Below are 20,769 nucleotides of genomic sequence, written 5' to 3'. Positions count from 1 at the left end.
GCAACCTAGGGAGACCAGACCAACCATAGATACGTAGGCTGTGTCCCAAGGTTATGTGATACAAATACTCTTGCTTAGAAGGAGGTGGATTTTTTTTAAACTCCTCTTTATTATGTGGTCAGTGTGTTTAATTCCTTTCTATGCTGCATTATGAAGTGGGATAAAATCTCAGTCTGCCTTGCTTTCAAGGGTATTTCCTGCGTCTCCTTTCCTCTCAAATGCCCCATTTCTTCTTGCCTTATGGTTTGAGTATGTTGGAATAGGACAGGGGTGGTGTGTGAAACCACTAATACGCAACAGCATTTAGGAGGATCAGGGATCCATGGTCCAGAATGCAAATATATGCTTTAAAAATGTTCCACTGAGTCAGAAAAGAGAGAAGATTAAAGCTCCACTTCCTTTTTATTTTTATGAGCCCAAGTTATTTGTCAGTTGGAAACATGATAAATTAGACAAACATTATTCTTTCCCTCCTCCAGGTTGGATGTTCTGCTTTGCATTTTACAGTGCAATGAATAACTAAGCTTCATTATCACCAAGCTGTCAGCACCGAAAAGCTATTGCAAAGCTCTTTGCCTGGTTAATTGAATTGAATGTGCCGTGTGCCTAATTCATCGTTCTGTGCATTTGTCATTCACTGTGTGAATGGCAACAAAAGATGACTTTGGTTGGAACATTGCTGTTGCCTGGTGTTCAAAGTTCCCTTTCCAAAGCTTTACCAGCATTGGGTGTCTGCGTTGCACAGTCTTGATAATGGTATCATGAAATAAGTACACCAGGGACCACTTCATCTCAATTATGTGATTGAAAGATGTGGGGAGATGCAAAGCCACTGAGGTTAAGAATGCCATGATGTATAAATAGCCTTGGATAAGTGTAAGCATCAAATTGAATGCAGATGGGTTTGTGGACTTTGCAAGCGGCTTGCTTAAGAATGTCTACACCATACACCCAATCAGGCATCTATCATGGTAAAACTTCAGTGTTTGTCAGCAGGTCTGAATTATAATAAAAATACATAATTCATACATAATCTTTTGCATGAATCACTGAAGTGCTTTACTGCAAAGGATGGCATCGTTATTCCTGTCTTACATCTAGAAAAAACATGGCACAGAAAGCCCTGGTTGTAAAGCGGGTCAGATGGGAGCTGGGGAGAAAACCTGCTTTTGAGGTGGTTCTGTCCCATGCCTGGGCAAGGATGAAGGTGCTCGGTTTTCTAAGGAGCATCGGGGCATAGAGCTTTCCTTATGGAGCTTCTCCCTGTAGTAGGCAGTATAGAACATAAGCCTTTGGACAGAGGCAGTGAGATCTGCTCAGGGACATTCCTCATCTTGGGAATCGGTGCAGGGTCCTTCCCCACTGCCTCCCCCTCTGAAGTTGGGTGTGGAAGCCCTCCCTGGCATTCCTGCATGCTTGAAACTCCCTGGAACTGCTGCTTCACCCTCTCTGCATTGGACGTTGCTGGGTTCACTGAGTTATGGGTCTGCGAGTGAAGGCCGGGGGGGTCTGAAGGCACGGCAATGCCTGTGTCTCCACCCGGCACAAGCAGCGTTCTCAGCCTTGCGACAGGGTAATGTTCCCCACAGCCGCACCAGGGAGGAATGGTTGGGGTGGAGACAACTTTTTGGTGTAAGTCTGGATCACTGACTCGTGCCGTGCCGAGGTTTCATTTCTCACCTCAAGATTAAATCTGAGATTTAATCTTTATTTTTGCAGTGATTTAGTCTTCCCAGTGCTTTTGGCAAAATGGTTAGCTTTGATGTTGGTCTTAGCCAGATGCTCTCATGAGATGAAATGCTGCCCATCCCAAACTTCCCCTGTGGTTCCATTTAGCAAAGGAATTTTTGAGTAGGGTCTTTGAGTTGCCACTTTAAAGTGGTGAGTGTAACCCTGAATTTATAAAGCCTCTAAGTCACCATCAGTCACGCGCTCTTTTAGTCCGTGACTGCCTTTTCCCAGACTGGAGAAACAAAACAGAGGAGGCTGGAGTCAGCCTTTGAAATCTCTATATAAATTGGCCATGGCCATCTCCAGCTTAGATTTGGGATGAGAGTCACAGCTCTAGAGGGACAGGTTTGGACTAGACTTTACCAAGAGATGCTGCTTCAAGACTAAAGACTGCAAACTCTTTCTGCGGTCTTGTTTTCAAAGACACTGGGGGCAACGCAGCAAGAGGAAGGGCTTTTCACAAGGCTCCGATCCATCTGAACAGCAGCAAAATTGGCCTTGCTGGGGTTTTAATTTGGCTTGTGAAGAAAGGGACGTGCCCCAGCAGCTGAGGTTGAATATAGAAGCATATGAAATTTTGAGATGCAGCTCTGAAGGTTTAGGGTAATAGCTTTGATGCTTCTCTAAATTGTGTTATTTTTAAGCATCAATAGCAAGAAGTGATCTAAGCAAAAGGAACTTGTTGATACCTAGGCAGTATAGACTGTATAGATAGGAAACATTATATGAAAGGAGAGGGGCCAAAAAAAAAAAAGATGAAAAAGGAAATGATAGGAAACCAGTATAGTAGCACTTGGTGAGCGGTTGTTCAGTAATTTAGGGAAGGTTATACCTGTTCTAACTCAGCATTAAAATAAAAGTCATGGGGTAAATTCTGAGTTGTAACATTCCCCTGTGGTTAGTAGCAAAGTTTATTCCAACAAGCTAATGTTTTAGTGTTTTGTTTTGTTTTGCTTTTTTTAAAGATATCTTTGGTCTCCTAAAGTCAGACTCGTGGCTAGTTTCAAGTTTTATGGCTGGCTGAGGCACTAATTTTCATTTTCAGTATATTTCCATAATGTGTAATTTTTATGGCTACACTAGAATTACTGACGTTTGTGCATACTTACCAAGTCATTTAAATATCCTGGTGACTCTCAGCCCAAATCACACACACGCTCTCCTGGGAAGAGCCTGCTGCTCGCACACAGTTGACTCATGTGGTATATATTGCAGAACAGATTTGAAGTACAAGCTGAGAACAGAGGCCCTATGCTGAGTGACTAAGATAAATTACGAAAGTTATGTTATTTTTTAGGCTACATACAGGAAACTCTGAAGTCAGTGAACCTTAGGAAAGATCAACAAACGCAAGATGCTCTTTGTAGTTTTCTTTGTGCATTGTTTTCAGTGTTTCACTCCTTATTTCTTCTGGGCTTGTTTTTTTGCTTTGTGTCCTCGTTCTGTGTCATAGCCCTAGGCCACCACCAAGCTGCCTTGGTGGAAGGCAGTGGGAGAAGACAAAAGCTTGGGACACTTCCTTCATCTTTATCTTACTGTGCTCTGTTGGGTGCAGAAGAGTTTCATCTGAACCCAGGGAGCAGCCGCTTATGATGAGAGGAATAATGAAGGATTCAGTTCAGGCATGGACAACACCATAGTGGGAGGCCTAATGAAAAGCTTTTGCTTTTTGAGATGAGCCTGCAGATGTGGGAAGTGGGTGCCCCCTCAGAGCCCCGTGTGCTGCAAGCCCCGCTCTGCAGCCCAGCTCTCAAACCCAGAATCGCTTTGAGATTCCAGAAGCATTCGAGGCCAGGCTGGACGGGGCTTGGAGCAACCTGGTCTAGCAGGAGGTGTCCCTGTCCAGGGCAGGGGGGTGGAACTGGATGATCTTTAAGGTCCCTTCCAAACCAAACCGTTCTGTGATAATCAGGATGGGGAGAGTTTCTTCTGCAGGGAGGGGCCTCCTGTGATGATCGCTGAGCTCCAGGTCTAGTGGAAATCCCGTGTAAAGGATTCTGGTCCTCTCTGATTTCTGTGGCTACGAAAGAGCCGGAATGTCAAGTGTTCAAAGTGCTGCTGCCTGCTTTGCTTTGCCTGGGATCAGGCAGGGGATTCCTCCCAGAGGGGTGCCTTTGGAGAAAGGTCCCCTTTAAATGGCTTTTCTTTTTATTTCAAGGTCCACATTTAGCAAAAGTAAAAAGAAATGCTTGAATGTGTTGTGTTTTTAAAGTTTCATTTCAAATAAATGACCACTAGCTCTTTTGTGTAATTGGTGAGCTTGAGATCTCTTGTATGACTTAGGGAAATATTAACAAATATCAGAGTGTTTCTGTCAAATAGATCGTAACAGGGAATGTGGCATGGGAATCCTTGTTCCTTTAATTAATCATCATATTAAAAAAACCCAAATTCCAAATTAGTCTGTCTAGCCATGCCAATTAAAAACAGGATAATTTTTCATTCTCATTTTCATGAAAAAGTTCATTTCCTGTACAAATTTCTGAATCTGGACTTTTCCAAAGAAATACAGTTATTAATATCTCAATGAAAGAAATGAGCTGATGCCTAACTAATGACCTTTCAATGCTGCTGGGCACATGGTTCATATTTTTGATTTTATTTGATGTCAGCCACCACTTCTGGGGGCAGGCAGTGAGCGATACCTGCCACGTATTGTGGGCAAGCCCAGGAGCATGTCAGAGAGCCGCCAGGATTTTCAAAAGAGCCGTAAGAGTTTTGATTCCTGGGCACTAAGGAAAAAAATGTGCTTTATGAACTAAGCCCATCCACAGTGCTTGTTTCCCAGGCTGCCTCATTTATTCAATAATTTGAGACAGTCTTGGATTAAATTTCATCTTCCGAGCCCTGTCTGCCGAAGCTACTCGCCAGCACTGTCATTTATCAAGGCGCTACATGCTATCCTTGTTTTGCTGCTCCTCTGGAAACCGCTGACTGAGGGTGAAAACATAAAGAAGAGGAGGAAAAAATAAAAAGAAAGGAGAAAAAAAAAAGGAAGAAAACCCATCATTTCTTCTTGGAGGCAAGGGAGTCCCTGGCTAATCTGCTGAGCCCTTCAGTCCGCAGAAGCCGACCCCTAACCCAGAGTCCTGTCAAAACCAAGTTCTTTCCTAATGAAATACTGAGGGAGGAGTAAATTTACAGCTTGCTCAGGGAGAACAAGAAGCCTTTCTGTGATCATCTATGCTGGACCTGCTCTCAATCTGTTTGGTTTTTTTGTTTTGGATGCATCTCCAAACATTCATTTAAGATAAACAACATGAGCAGGAAAGCCTAGCCAAGTGGCTGAAATTACTTTGAAGACTGAACACATGCAGGATCAATCTCCCCTGTAGCTGTAGCCTTTCCTACTGAAACTGGATCGTTTCTTGCTGCTACAGTAAAATTTTCTGGAAATCCCACAAGGGTATCCCACACTGGTAATCCCTTACCTGCAGCAAACTGGAATGTGTTTTCCCTCAAGCAAACTTTCAAGCCTTCCTTGTTGGGCTGCATTTCTTTTTCTTAGCGGTTTAGGAAAGGGTATGGATTAGCCTAATAACTTTCTTGCTCTCAGCGTTATTCAGCATTACTGTGCCTGAGACTGACTTTCTGCAGCAGCTAAAAGATTTCAACCAGCTGTGTCTCGCCTATACTGGTGAGATAGGTGTTGGTCTGACCCTTCTCCCTCCAGTTGCTCTGCCTTTGCTCAGTCCTTATTCACTGCGTGCACCCTCTGCCTCTCGAGGCACTGTTCTTCCTCCGGTAACTTGTGTCGGCGGTGTTTGCACATTTCCTTCCTGAGCAGGTTCATCCCTCAGCCTTACAGAAAGTTGGTTTTTTTTGCTGAATGCTAAATCCTGTGTGTCTCCCCCTCGGTCTGAATCACTGCAGAACATATGTATAAATTTTGAGATTTGGTCACTTTGTGCATAGGCAAAGAGAGGTCTGTTCCAGGCATCATCTGCTGTCTAGAAAGCACTGTCTAAACAGTTCAAAGGAAGCATTGCAATGTTAAGACTTGGCCACTGTCCCGATCCGTTATGGTCTTCAAGCCCATCCTCCTGGAGCAGCTGCTTGTGGAGCTTCCACCAGGTGCCTACAATGAGGATTTGACACGATGCCACTTGGCACTCAGCCCCCAGCATTATGGGCTAGAGAAAGCAGCAGAGGCTTACTCCTGCTAGAGCAGACACTTTCCAGGTACTCTTTCCTTGATCCCTCTGTCTGTCTTCTTTATCCCAAAGAGCAGGAAAATCATGATGGAATTAAAATGGGATTTGCTTGCTGCAAAATCCTTAGCAGCTGTCTCCTCAAAAACTGCATGTTTTAGTAATCCTCCTATCAGGGTCCAGGAGGTCGGTGGTGAGGTACAAGGGTTGCTTTTTGACAAGATAAGGACTCATTGTATCCCTCTCTCCTTTTTCTTTATGCTGGCAACTTCCATGCTCTGATTTCCATAAGAGAATGCTAGGTGGGTTAAACAAGAACCACGTCACGCATTTCTGTTCTTCATAAGTTTGCGATAAAGAACAGAAATTCCATATCAGTTCTCCTTATCTTGGAAGCTAAGGATAGCAGATAGAGAATGAAGACACAGGGATCATATTGGTCACATTGGATCAGATCAAATATCTATCTAGCCCTAGTTCTTGTCTCTGACAGTGGCTGGGAGCTGATTCCTATGGAAAAGTGTGACTGAAAAGGCAAGTGGGTAGTAATAATTCTGACTGCTCTGCGCGCCTGCGTCCAGCAAGCTGTGTCTCAGGCGTGTCCTTAGCTGTGAGACGCTTTCTCTCCATTTTGTCGCCTTCAATGGATTTTTCTGTGACTTGGTCTAACCCTTTTTGAATCTGTGAAAAATTTGGTCAAGTGCCACATCCTTGGCATGGCATTACACTGCTACATCCATGGCAAGCTGTTACACGGCTTAACTACACGCTGTATGAAAGAGCAGTTTTCTGCCACCAACGCTGTGATTTTGGTCAAGGCATTTTGTTTCCCTGTATATAAAATGGGGATTACATGTTCCTGTTTCACAGGGAATTGGGAGGATAATATTTATAGGTTTTTCAGATACTAGGGCTGTGAGATTCATAGAAACATGCATCATAAATTAAGCAATTTGTTCTTAATCTGATTTCTTTCTGGCTTCCGACAGACCAAGCTATAAAACTGTGCTGCCTTTCTTTTAATTCTTTCTAATCGAGCTCCTCCTTATCATAAAGAAAAGAAAAAAGCATAGTTAGATCTCTGTTGCCTTTATCGTACATAATTATTTGTGCTGAACTGTCTCTTAACGTGGGTTTTCTAGTATTTGACTCTGAGATACAGGATGCTCTTATTTCTTTCATGGGATATCATTTATGAAAACTGCAGTGGAATACTAAATGTCAGCTTTGTGAGCAGGGTGCCTGACAGCTGCTAACTAACCCAGCAGACGATACTTCAGTTGAGGTCATCTTCAAGTAATGTGAGCTTTTAGCTCTGAGTCAAAGAGCACTGAGCCTCTTTAATGAAATGCCCGGGCCACCTGAGAGTTCCCGGGTTCAGCAAGAATGCGCAGTCCTCGTCACGTTCAAACACGAGACTCCTCCATAAATGAGGTTAAAAAAAGGTCTGGTGTTTCCCTGATTAAAGAGTCTGAACGTCTCTCCTTCCCGTGGCTGGCTCAGGCTGTAACACTTATCTCCAGAAAGAAGAAAGGAAAGAGAAGGAGAGAAATAAATGCTGCCTTGGTGTCAGGTCTGTCCTGGTAGATGGAACATTCTTCAGGGTGGGTGACATGCGGTGAAATGGTTTCAAAATGATTGAGTATATTCCTGTATTTCAGTGGGGTTTTTAATTAGTTAAAAAAAAAAAAAAAGCTACGAGTATTCATGCTATGAAACGTGAGGCTGTTGCCCTGTCTGCTCTGTTCATGCAGAGCAGAAACTCTGAAAGGGCTGATTTATCCATGCCTTCGGTTTTCTCTAAAAATGAGAAGGCATTCCTGCACCTTTTCATTTGTAACTTTATGGTTCTCCATGTTTGTGGCAGAAATTAGATCATCTAATTGATTTACAGTCAATCAGTGACTGTAAATCCCTTGCATTCCTCGTGAGCAACTTATAGAGGTCTGAGAGTTCACCCCCTGAGCTGCAGTGTAGGCTTCAGCCCGGCCCAGAGACTCATTGGCCACAATGTGGGATTAAAACTGGTTAAAACCACGGGATTTGGTATCCTCTAATGTTTCAGATTGCAGGAAGGTGTTAGCCCTTTCGTGGAAATGGGTAGCTGATGAGACCAGTTTCTAAACAGAAGCAAATGACTGCAGACTGTGAAGTCTGAAATGGAGAGCTCTGATATTGCAGGTGATGGACCAGTTCTGGTTAGGGCTGGGACCTGCGTCCGTGGGAGGCATCAGTCTACAAGTGACATGAACGCTTCATTTTAGCGCTGCATTTATTTAGCCCAATCTACTGCCATGACAGGAGGTGGAGGTTTCACCATGGCTGCTCTTGTTCCTGTTTGGGATGAAGATTTGCCAACGTGGATATAAAGGTGATATGAATTGATTATGTTTGTCTGTATTGCTCTTAGTGCCTATAATTACATTATTTGAAGCCCTTGTTATCGCTTCAGTTTTGATCACTCAAACAACTAACAATTCGTTTAGAATTAGGGATAGTCTCTGCATCTTCCCAGGTCTGCCACTGGAAAATATCAGAAGCAGCAAATTACACCTCAACCCCCAGATAACCTCAAACTCCTCTCTTTCTGGAAAGAGAAACACGTATGCACTGGTGTACCAGTGAGCATCAGTTTTGGATCCAGCCACGCAGCTGGGTTTGGTTGCTTCACGTTCATCCCCCGTTACCAGTTATAGCTTGTGAATTGCCAAGTGAAGCCCAGTTATCATCATCCGCACAAAAAACCCCATAACCCTTAGATATTAATTCCTTCTTCCCACTGACCTGGCTCTCCATAAATCTTAGGCCTGGAATCTTTCTTCCTTTCTTCTCCCCCCGCTCCCACCTCTTTCCCTCTTTTTCTCTTTTAAATTAAACACATTCCAGAGAGAGGCCAGGAGCTGTCAGGAAGCTCTGCATTGATGGGGCTTCCTTGGGGATGTGCGGGCTGATGAGATGCCTGCCCATGCTTCTCCAGCCCGCAGCAGTGAGTAAGGGGAGACATCAGCCTGCGGCATCCAGCAGGTTCTGCTCCAGAACCACTTCTGCATTCCGAGTTCACTAACAGAAAGGCGGTAAGTAGCTGAGGGTCCATGTAGACAACGCTCAAGAACAGGGTTGCTGGAGGTTTAAGGGACCTGCTGTTGCTGCACTGGCATCTCTCTAGCCAGACGGTAAATTGAATTATTTTCTGGTTCGCACAAAAACAAAGGGGATTGATTTTACATGGAATGAAATATCCAAAGCTGTGTATAGCTGAGGCTTTATCTTTGCTGAGGACAGCAGAGCCTTTATTTCTGTGTGCCCACCACCCAGCTCCGTGTAGGGTTAACCTTGGTCACGATAGTGTGGTATCAGTGTCTAAAGTTGAACTTGCCATCGTCTATAACATAAGGACCTTTTCTTCAGAACCAGTGCTTATCCAGGCATTCTTCATCCTGTGAAGATGCAATTGGTGATTCTTGCTTATTTTAAGTCATTCTCTTTACTCAGGCAACTTCTCCGATTTAAAAATGTGCATTTTTGCCTCAGGTTATGCTATGGATTCTTTCTTACCGTTTTGTTTTGTTAAATATAAACAGTAATGTTTGCTCATTGCTACATTCTTCATTATTCTATTTGTATAAGTTTTCCAATTTGTATTGGAGTTTGTTCTTTATTTTCCCTATTCCTAAAACAGAGCAGAAGCTGAATTGAGGTTGAGTCCTGGGGAGCCTCATTCCGTGCATCCTTTCACTTTGCCAGGGAAGCTTTGGTAGCTGCTGCGTGATTCTCTGATCAGTTTGCCCATGTCCCTGTAGCAGACTCATGCAGACTCTGCATCCTTAGTTGCCTTCTGAAAATGTCACAAAAACCTAGGACTAAAGCCATACCAAAATCAAGATATGTGCAAACTACTATTTTGACCCTGTCCTCAAGGGGCCCGGTATTTCATCATAGAAGGAAATCAGATTAGCTTGACATGATTTGTTCTTGACAGATGCATGTTGGCTGTGAAGTGATTTGATTGTTATCTTCCAGGTGTTTATAAATAGTCTGATTACTTATTGAGGCGTTTTTCTGGGTATTGATATAAAAGTGGCTGGCTTCTGTTTTCCCTTTTTAAAGATAAGCATGATACTTCCCCTCTGCCCAGGCTCCTGGTCTCACATTGTCCTCCAAAAATTCTGGAACACATTCACCAGAAGACTCTCTAAATGCTCTCAAGACACTGGGGATCAGGTAATCAGAAACTTGCAAATCACCTCTGTAAGATTCTGTCCTTTGGATGGTATGTTTGTGAGTGATGCATTGTAAAACCTCTCTGGAAATAGGGAAACCTTTTCATTTTTTAACTTACAGCACTACCTTGATCATGCCCAAAAACTCAGTGTCCCAGCTGGGGGATTCTGTACCAATGTGGACTTTTTTCCCTCCAGAAGGAAATATAAAAGAACTGGGGAAACTGGGAAAAGGATCTTAAGGACACTGATTGAAGTCAACCCAAGTATGGCAAGAGGAAGCCCCGGGGTTATACGCGCTGGAGGCCCAGCTAAGAAATACTGTAGTGAATCAGCAGATATCCTACCTATTAATTTTGCACTTTGTGTTTGGGTTTACTGGATTCTTTTTACTGTAGCGCTTTAACACAATAACTGGTGTAAAACGTTTTAACTTTCTCAAGGAAGTCCAAATACGTTTAACAGATGACTTGATCTTTTGTGCCAATGAGCATATGCTTTGGTCTCTGTGCAATTTCCCTTTGAAAGAGTGCCCAGTCCTGCATGATAACAGCTGAAGGCACACAGTAATTTGATCAAAATTTTCAGACATCTTGAGGGATCTAAGGTTTGTCCCACCAAGAAGAACCACTTTTCACCTTTCCCTCACTTCTGCCTCTTAAAAATTTGAAGGAAGAAGGGAAAAACCCCCAACCCTTAATTTATATTTAGAAGCTGACTTTTCTCTTTGAATCCCTTTCTGACTCAGCCAAACTCGGAGCCCAGGCTGACAGCTGTGAGTTTGTACCATCCATTTCCATGTAAATGGTCCTCAGATAATTACCTGAGGGACCCCGTTTCAAACCGCAATGCGTGGCCCGCAGCCAAGGCGATAGAGATCTGGCATTGTGTGGGAAGAAGGGTCAGTGCAAATCAAACACGAGCCCCATTCCCACATGAAAAGGAAATAAAATCTCCACGTGGAGAAGCTTCTCATTAGTCCTTTAACTAAACATAACCAAGCAGGAAAAATAATGCTGGCAAGAAAACACAACTATGTTTATTAGCCGTTTGGTGCCCAGCAGGTCTCAAACTCTTCCGCGCTGCGTTTTTCATTAATGCTGCACTGGAAACCCTAGCTGCCTGTGCGTTTTAAGAGCTGAAAATCTTTTATATGCTGGAGGCATGAATAAAAAGTTGGTAGCAAAGAACATAAAAAGCAAAGGTTAACATATATCATGTATGGCTGTGAGCTCCTTGGGTGGAAATCCGAAAGCTGGAGTTACACTACATTCCCCACACAGTCAATGCCAAAAAATAGGTTCCTCCAGCCTGTATGAATCAGCTTGGGGTCTGTCACAGTGATGTGAGTCACCCCAATAGCAGGGTGACATACGCTTTTGAGCATGAAGAGAAGCCAGAGTGACTAGCTTGGACTTCGATGTCTGATTTTCAGATGCCTAAATTAGGGCAGGTGAATCCTACGCTTGCAGTGTAGGCAGGCGCTGGTGTCTGCAGATAGCAGTGCTTTAGAGGAAATCCGTCTGTCTGGGGGCAATAGGACGTCAGTATGTGCCATGGTGTCCTGCCAAGGTGGTAAAGGCAAAACTGTGAGGAACGGTTCTAAAGGCCCCAGGCTGTTGGGCGTGTTCTCTTTGTCCAGGACATAAACCTCATCGTCTTTTTCATCGACAAGAGCAATGGCTCAAACCCAGTTTTCACGGCTGAATTGTTTCAGTAGCTTGTTCAACGTGTGAATCCTGTGGTCTTAGCTGTAATCTTCCTTAGCGTCCCTCTGTCAAGAAATGGTTGCATTTTGATGTGTGTGGAATGGCTCTTCGCTATAGTGGGGACCTGCAGGTGTGGTCATAGAGGTGTGCTTGTGTTCAGTGGGCTGCAGGAGAAATAAAGCTCCAGACGTTACTTGACCTAGCTCTCAGGTTTACTCACCACACGGTATCACTTGTTCCACCCAGGAAAGCCACAGCCCCCCACCTTGGCGAGATGCCCCGTGACTCAGCTGCGAATCCGCTCAGGGACTGGAAGGCAGGAATTCTTCCCATATAAAAATTCTAGGCAGTGTAATCTAAATGGCTATATTTAGGCATTTAAACCGCAACTAACTGAGTGCCCCCAGTGTAACAGAGCGAAAGGAGTGTGAGGAAGTAGCAAAGTATTTGTCCTGCATAAAGACTAAATATCTGTTATCAGCAATCTCTTTGGCCGGCTTCCTCTGTTGTTTCTTTCCCTCTGGAGATTTGGCAATTGGATTGATTTGCTGCCTGACTCACTGTCTTAGATTGAGATACCGAGAATTGCTGACAGTATTAATAAAATTAGCGTTAGGGAGGATGTTGGAACATTTGCCTTTGACGTTTTTAAGGGAGAGAGCTGACATTTAGTCTAAATTAAAAAGTTACTGAGTTGCCTTTTTTTTTGTTTTTTCCCTCATGACCAAAGTCTTCATAGTTTTAACTGAAAACAGTCTGAAATTAAGAATTTTGAATTGCAAGCTTTGGTTGGTCTTTTTGCTGAGAACCTCTGGTTGGTTAAGGAAGCACTAGATATTTAACAGAGTTCTTGGGAGAAATATTTTCACAGAACTGTGAGATAAATGTAACACAAGTGTCTGTAGCAGTATTGTTTTATGATAGTGAGGATTATTTTTTTCTATCTTAGGTGACATAGAGGTCAAACTGAAATAATGGTCTTAATGTCAAAATCTAAGGACAGGCAAGTTTTTATTTTTCGAGCATGGTTTGCATCATTACTTTTAAATGCAGTTGCCTGGTCTTTAGGTTACGTGATTAACTTTTACTCCCTGTGGGAAATGACTAAATTCAGGAGACATTTGTTTCATGTCATAACTGCTCTTTGTCTGTACATCCTGCACTCCGTTTTCATGTGGTATGGTTTATCCCCAGGTACAAGCAGCAGGCTTCGCTTTGGTTTTGCTCTGGTCTGCAAGAAGATAGCTTTCCAACAGTCATATTATAAGCAATTTTCAGTAGCCCCTAAAGTTTTCATTCAGGTGTTCGTTGCTTTGAGATCTTTGCCTAACAAGGGTCACTGCAAGCCTTAACATTCCCTTTCTGTAACCCTTGCAGCAAGCTTTGGAGCCACTGCTACTGGTCAGTAAAACGTGAAAGCATTTGAAAGATGTTCCAGACGGTAACAATTGTTTGGAAGTTGCATCCTTTCAAAGGACAGGGCAAACAACTGCAGTTTAAGAAAGTCCAGCTCTGCTATACAGCAAGTGCGCTGCCGGAGCCACCTCCCCGTCCCGCCTGACTCCCTGCCAGCCTGTTCCCGTGGCTGCTGGGAATAGAAGCTTTTGGGGTTGGAGCTGGTATTGCTTTGTGCACGTATCATTTTGAGACCATATAGGCGGGCTATATGCTGTTATTAGCAGAACTAGTTACTCTTCAGTGGATTTTTATGTAGGGGAATGGCTGGCTGTGCTCCAACAGGAAGCCTGTGCCAGTCACAGCTGTGCGTGGATGCAGTTGAATTCCTGCTACCTTTAATGAAGGGTGAGTGCCAGAAACTAAAGCACTTTTTCTGCTCATCTGTTTTTTAGTACTGCTTGTTCTGTCCGACAAAAGGTTGCTAGTTTTTTTTTTTTTTTCCTTCCCCTTTCACTTTCTCTGACTGCAAAGAGTTTAAATTATTTTAGCGCAGAATTTTTGGAAGGTTTTCTCCCCTTCCCCCGTTTCCTGAAAAGCTTGCATATGGAGTGAGACACTCATAAGCTTTTCCGAGATAAGAATTTAATTTATTTACGCTTCATTCTTCCAGGCATTGCTGCAGACTGGTTTGGAAATTTGCTGTTCCAACTTGAACAGGTCACTGCATGGAAAGGAGCAGCTGGATTTTCCTCTAGAGCAGCCGTCAGCTGTTGGAAATCTCTTGATACTTCCCTGGCTTCTCCAGATTGAGCATTAATTTCTCTTTCCTGTAACAGGAATTATGCTACGTGCTGTAGACTCTTTAGCTAGCAAAAGGAGTTAAGCATAGGAAAGGAAAATGGCATCGATAGCGATTTCTGCTGGGGCTGGCCGACACCACACCATTGCTCCTTTTCGCCTTCAAAAGGACAAAGCGTAAGAGAAAAACACTCTCCAGCTCCAGTATGTCACAATATTTCTGTGGCTCAAGCAAGTAGGCGATGAGTTCAAAGTCAAGAAATGCAAACTCTTCTGCATGCTATTACGTTGCCTTTCATTCTCACCTCTTCCCCTCTTAAAAACAGCCTCTTCCATTACGTAGTCCAATGTTCCATCAGATAGCTGAGGTACGAAGGCAGCAGCCCCATTTCTCATCTCGCAGTGACTCTATGGCAGCATAATTCTGCTGGCTTCAATGAAGTTGTCCCCAGTTTATGCATTTAGAATGACCCATACGTTAAATCTGTATGGTGACATATGTAGGATATGTAATATAGCCAAGGAACTTTGCCATGAGAACAGTACTTCAGCGTTGCTTGACTTCCTTTAGAATACAATGGTGAAAACATTGTATTGCATTAAGTAGAACTTAATTAATGTAAGCCGTGAGAGAGAGAAATCCAAACAACTTACTCCTTTGATCTGGATGTTTTACCGAGAGCTAAGTCAGAGTGGTATAACTGGTGACTTTTTTGAGAAGTCGAGCTGTTGGTTGCCTCTCTTCTGGACTCAGTGGTGCTTACTGAGATTTGTCCTTCAACACCAGCTAAAAAAATTTGAAAGCAGGTCTTCTGCTTGATCTTTCGCATTCTTTTTAGCAGAGCCCTCGTCAGACTGCCTCTTGCTATGAACTTTGTGCTGTAACTTGTCGGTTTGAATGTCTCAGAAGGCCAGGGGCAAAGCTGTGATGCAGAAACTGCAAAATGCAGGAGTGTCCCAAGGGGAACAGTGCTGTAGGCTACTGTCAGCTCAGAGTTTTTAAACTTTGCAGGGATTTGATTGATGGACATTTTGCATATAGTCACAATCAATATAATTTTTTCATATAACTAAAAGTCATTATGGGAAGAGAATCAAGTGAGAAGGGGAAAGAAAAGGGGAAAACCCATACAGTTACCACTGCTGGTTAGCAAAACTTGCAATTTATGACCTGTGAAAAACATGGGGAAATAACTGAAAGTCAGGAGGGAAGAGTTACTAGCCATGACATCATTAACGCAGTTAATATAAAACTTTATATTTCTACACTTACAATGGGAGACTTGTCTGTTGAGCTGATGGTAAAAGGGGGTGGATCCTGCCTTGGTGTAAACTGGTATGGTTTCACCTTGGACGCGTCAAAATATTTGCTGGCCTTTCGTGTGGTTTTGTCTGGGCCAGGAGATCCTCAGTTCTTGGAGGCAAGCGTGACCTTTTCCTCTTTGCCTTTCATGTTAAGGTAAAAGAGAGAGGATGTAAAATCTGTTGCTAGCCATATAGGTTGCAAGTAGCTTGAAGAAACTCAAGATGAAGTTTCCAGATTCTTTTGATGCGTTGTTGACTGTTTTCAGGCACTTTGTCTCTTTCCTATATTCTGAACGCTGAGCTGTTCGTTAAAAGGGAAGAAGGGAAAAGCAGTTTCCTCTAGTTAAGGCACTTAATCATATTTCTGAGATCCCCAGATGCAGCCCCCTGAATGGCCTGTTGAATTTGAGACTCTTAGCTCTCCCCAGAGGATATTAGGGGATCATCGTTCACACATCTAGCTTCTGTAATGATGAATGGGATTATTAGAGAAAATCCCCTTGTGCTTTGGTGAATCTAAATTCATGTGGTTCTTTTGCCTATGCGTTTAGCCTCCAATTCACAAAATAAAACAGCTGGGCTAGTATAGGCAAGGCCAAGTTTTCTGGGGGAGGGGTCCGTTATATTTCGCTAGCAAAGCAGTCATAGCTTGGGCAGCATTTTGGGCTTTGTCCGAATCTGAGGTAGTCTTGGTTTATGTGGGGGAAGGTCGTCATTAAAAATGTTCTGAATAATGTTTGTTTTTAAAGTTCATGTCAATGTTCTTGTATGACGTGTGACTTTGTGGTACAATTTTCCTTCTGAAATTTTTCACAGAACACCCCATGTCCTGGCCAATGCTAAACATAATCGCTTGTTAATTGAAAAATGATGAGGGAAATTGGTAGCCCTCTACAGAATGAAATATTCCACAGACATCTGGTGTTAGATGCATGTATCCGAGGGGTGTGAAATAAGAAAGCAATTGTCTGTGTCCCCAGGGCACTGTAACCCTGTCACTAATACTTTTTGTTCAGGGGATGTGGCAGGGAAGGGTGCCTTCACTTTTCAAAAGTATGGACAGTGTTAGGATTGAGGTAGAGGATTCTCCTACCGATGCTGTGAGGGAGCGAGAGCTGAGGACACATTGTCCTGTGCAAAGGCAGATGTAAGTGGAGCGATCTGTCCCATCCAAATGTAAACGGGAGGTGGCTGGGCAGATATTTCAGCCACTGACTAACTGAAACTTCAACCGAGCTTCAGAGATTAAAAAAATGTAATTTACCCTCCTGTAAGCAGAATGAGAATTCCATATGCATTCCCATCCCATGATTTTGAGTTAATCTTCCACTGACTTGTGATTTCTGAGGAGCTATAGATTGAATCCAGGCACGCTAGCTAGCTAAGTCTAATTTCCGAGTGGGGGGTATTTTTTTTTTTAATATTTTTTTTTGCTTTCAAATTCCTTCAATACCAAAGGACAAATGGATTCTTGGGTACTAATTTAAAATACTGCTACTAATAATAAAAACGTAACGTGTGCTATTTGCCAAAAGTTGAGAATCAGCAATGATGAAAGATGAAACTGCCCCAAGTTTCTTGGCAAACATGATGTAGGCAAATATTTCAAAGGTCACTTCAATTTTGAAATTTGCTTCCTTGGAGATTGTGCTGTGGTAACGTTTGCCTTCTAGATGTTATCAGAGAAGTACTGGAATTTCATAGTAACTGAAATTAAAGAATTTTAGGATGTAGAGTCTGGCCGTTAAAGATATCCCCTGTCCTGCTGTTCTCATTAGCCTCGCTGGTCTTACAGGCATTCGCTGAGCTGCCCAGTTCTACCATTTCTCAGTCAACATGTCGCATTGCAAGCTCCAAACGATTTGGTTGTCCCCATTCACTGATAACACGCTTCACTCTTGTCCTATTTGTTATCTGTTGGCCCTTCAATAGTTTCTTGCATTTTTAATTTTCTTTTTAAAAAAGGCAAACATAAACCCAACTTTGCTTGTGTACTAATTGACTTTGCAAGTTACGTAGTGCTCTGTTATTTAACAGCCACGCTTCAGTAGCACCGAGAGACCACTCAGACCAGGGCCCTGTTTAAGTGTTGAACAAACTCACAGATACAGCAGGACCTGCCAGATGGCAGCTTCTGCAGCCCTAAACATTCCTTTTTTTGCATGGGAATAATGGAGACCTTGAAGAAGTGCTGCATTGATAGATTTGGCGAAATGTGCCTTACGTGAGGAACAGTTACAAACAGCTGAAAACTCTCTCCCAGCCTTATTTCTTCTCTCTCTAGCAGGGCTACTCAACTGGCGTTTTCTGAGAAACGCTCAGTATCTACCTTGAGGTCTGCTTATTTTTACCACGCTTCACGGGGTAAGCCTCCTGCCAACGTGCTTGCCCCTGGCACTGTGTGCCGCCTTCACTGGCAGCATGGGACCTGCTGTCCCAGAAGACTGGAAGAGCGAGCTGGAATGTGGAACGGGGGATTTGTGATGTGATCAGAGCTGGTGTTGCTGTTCCTGGCTTTGATTGTCCTCCTCTGGTTGGGACTGGAGAGGACTTGTTTGTTTGAAGGCAGTGCTGGGTTTTGGAGAGCTTGCTTTATGAAAGGTTGTACACTGCCTGATTGCTTCCCCAGGTTCTGTGCAGTATATTTCTTTTTCATGCTGAAACCTGCTTGTAGAGCCTTTGAGTCTGTTATAACTCAAGGATAGCAACATGGGAAAACAAATATCTTCTTTTAAGTTTTCTGTGTACTTTTTGATGCTATCCTAATTTTAATGTTGCATAATATGGTAGTTGCAGTGTGTAAAACTCTTGTTGCTTTTGGTTATTAGATGAGTTCAGCAATTCCAACTTTATCCACTATTTCTAATCTTGAATTCTGACCCGTAACTTACTGGGTAAGCAGGAAGGTTGTAACCCAAGCGCTAGTAGGAAATTTATTTGTGCTTTTTCATGTGCAGCTACCTTGGCTCTCACTGCCGCTCTCAGGAGCAGCATGGCGAGAGCAGCTCTTGGTGTGTTCTGCTCTTACAGTTGGCTGCCCCCCCTTGGGGTGTCTTGTACCTCAGCTAGGGGGAAGTGAAATCTCTTTTCATTGGAAAAAGAGGGCTTTTGTGAAAGCTTTAGCTTGGAGAATGGCCTTTTGTAAGAGGCCACAGGGAGATGGCTGGAAATCGACCTGTTCTCCTAGAAGTCATCAAGTGGCTACTCTGATCTCCACATCAGAAATGGAGTGCCTGTTTGCCTGAGCAGATGAAAACACCCCAGGGTATGGTCAGATTTCTAAGAAGTTTCAACACCTACTTTACCGTGCTTCTTTCCTTATCTCCCTCCAGCCATCGGAGGTCATGTGGAACACCTTTTTTCATGGAGTCCAGCCGCAGATTGAAAAACCCACTGCAGTAGATTGTGAGCGGGTTTCTGTTTTGACTTTTCAATTTATATCGCTGAAGACAAATTTTATTAGTAAAATCTTGGGCAACTCAGCAGTGGATTTTTAGGCTCTGACTGGGTGCCTGGAGCTGTATTTCTTTGAACTGTCTTTTAGAGGAACTGCAGCTGTATAAATGGATGAAGACTGTGGAAAGAAACTATAAATATGGCTTTATTAAGGTGGGTTTTTAAATCAAAGTGACTTTTTGAAATATTTTAATGAACCTTAAAAACTGTTTTCCAGTTCTTTCCAACAGTTATGTTACTTTTCAGCAATGGGGAAGGAGGGGGATGTTATCAAGGGAACTGTGGCCATATGGCAGTGGATGGGGCAGTGCCTTTTCCGTGGGACTCTTTAACCTTGACTGGACGGACAACTTAAAATGATCAGAGCATGTTTCTTCTGCTACTAATTTTCATACTGCAACATGTAGCTAGGTTTTACAGGGCTAGACAGATACTATTGGGTGTTGAGGAGTGAGGAATTTGTGGGCATTTGGAGACGTTTCCTGTTGCCCTGCAGCTTTTTTCAATGGGCAGTGGTGGATTGTGCCTTACCAGGAATGTGACAAACTCACTCAATATATGTTTTCTTGCTAGAAGTTAATTGAAAACCATGATTTAGCACATAAAAAATGTGCTAGCATAGCTTGATGATGGTTTAGTGCCTTATATTCCCCTCATGTTCTTGTCACAGATGGTTTAGACTCTTGTTGCTTAAGTACGCGTGGCAAGTATTTGAAGCACACAAGCCAACTGGTACTTTGAGTTGGCTGTCCTGGGAGTTAACCGTGGGTTCAGTAAGCACCACTGAACTCTTGTTTCCTAGCAGCTGGGAGCTAATGAAACTGTAGAAGAAGCTAGGGCTTTGTATCAGAAAAGACAAGTCCATTCCAGCTTAAACACAGCTCCATCTCTCTATGTCTCGATGACTCCAAAGCTGGCTTCAGTGAAAACCAAAGAGTCTTTGACCGGGACAGGGCAGCTGAGAGAGTGGAGCTTAGGGGTAGGTGGGAAGGGGTATGGGTGGTCATTGGAAAGTCAGGGTTAAACCACTGGCATTTCTGTCTCACTTATTCTCCACCATAAGGGCGTGTCTTTGAGGAGAACACTGGACAAGGTTCTTCACTGAAGCCCAAGGCCATAACGTGAAGGAAATAATTCAGAAAGCTTCTTAGTAGTAGTCTAAAGAGAGTAAATCGGTGTGATGGAAGCGGTTTTCCTCTCAGCACCAACACAAGGTGTATGTGCACATGTATATGCATCTGTGTAAATGAATGTGTAAAAGAAACAGCGCTGGAGTACATCATCCCGAGGTGGTCGGAGCTAGGATGTCCATTCAGCCGAGCCTGATGTGAAGAGCCTTTGTAGCAACCACAGTGTTCTGTTTCGGGAGGCAGAGGTGTTCCAGATACACTGTACCGTCATGGTAAAAATGCCTTTGTTTTTGGCACAAAGGTAAATACCCCTTTTTTTTATTCTAGTGTCACATTTTACCTGCTTGCAGTTTCCTGCTTGTATGTTTTGGCTTTTGACCAGGACCTCGGGCTACGTGTGCTCATCTGGTTTTGATAAAACATCGAACTTAGACAATACATCTCCTTGGACATTTCTTCCTGTTAGATTCAAGTGTGATACAAAGCAACCAGTACTTGATCAGTAGCAGACACTGTTTTTATCAAGCATTGTTGGATGTTCATTGGCCATGAAAGGACTGTAGAGTAAACTTGCCACAGCACAGTGCAGTACAAGTAAGTGCTTCCTCTTCTGAGCCATTCTTTTAGCCACTTTAGCAAAGCCCTAGGCTGTAAAGTACGGTGCCCTTCTCAAGTCTATATTCACATACTAGGCTATAATATCAAGTTATTTGGCTGATATTTATCTTGCTTCTTTTACAGTCTTGTTAGTCTGCCGAGAGAGATAAAATGCTTGTGAGATATTGAACAGTGGCAGATGACTGGGAGTAGCAACCTCATTAAAAACCATCTCCTCATCCCGACATTTAGGTAGCGTTTAATAAGCATGAGA

General features: G+C 43.2%; 1 protein-coding gene across 13 annotated transcripts in view; it reads left to right on the top strand.

Moving 5' to 3' along the window:
- The window catches only part of COL26A1 (collagen type XXVI alpha 1 chain), a 194,873-nt gene that overhangs the window by 105,516 nt on the left and 68,588 nt on the right, over window positions 1-20,769 (top strand). Inside the window, exon 1 of one of the 13 annotated variants that reach the window (XM_054209275.1) lies at window positions 13,408-13,614. The exons of the other annotated variants lie outside the window; for them this stretch is intronic. Within the exon in view, the coding sequence (XP_054065250.1) occupies window positions 13,530-13,614 (85 nt within the window). The 5' untranslated portion in view covers window positions 13,408-13,529. Of the gene's footprint in view, window positions 1-13,407; window positions 13,615-20,769 lie in introns of those variants that run through there. 13 annotated transcript variants of the gene reach the window in all.

Source organism: Rissa tridactyla, chromosome 7 (assembly GCF_028500815.1).
Source record: "Rissa tridactyla isolate bRisTri1 chromosome 7, bRisTri1.patW.cur.20221130, whole genome shotgun sequence".
In the NCBI taxonomy this organism is placed as follows: domain Eukaryota; kingdom Metazoa; phylum Chordata; class Aves; order Charadriiformes; family Laridae; genus Rissa; species Rissa tridactyla.
The sequence above is the reverse complement of the archived record's forward strand: the minus strand, read 5'-3'. Positions and strand labels throughout refer to the sequence as shown.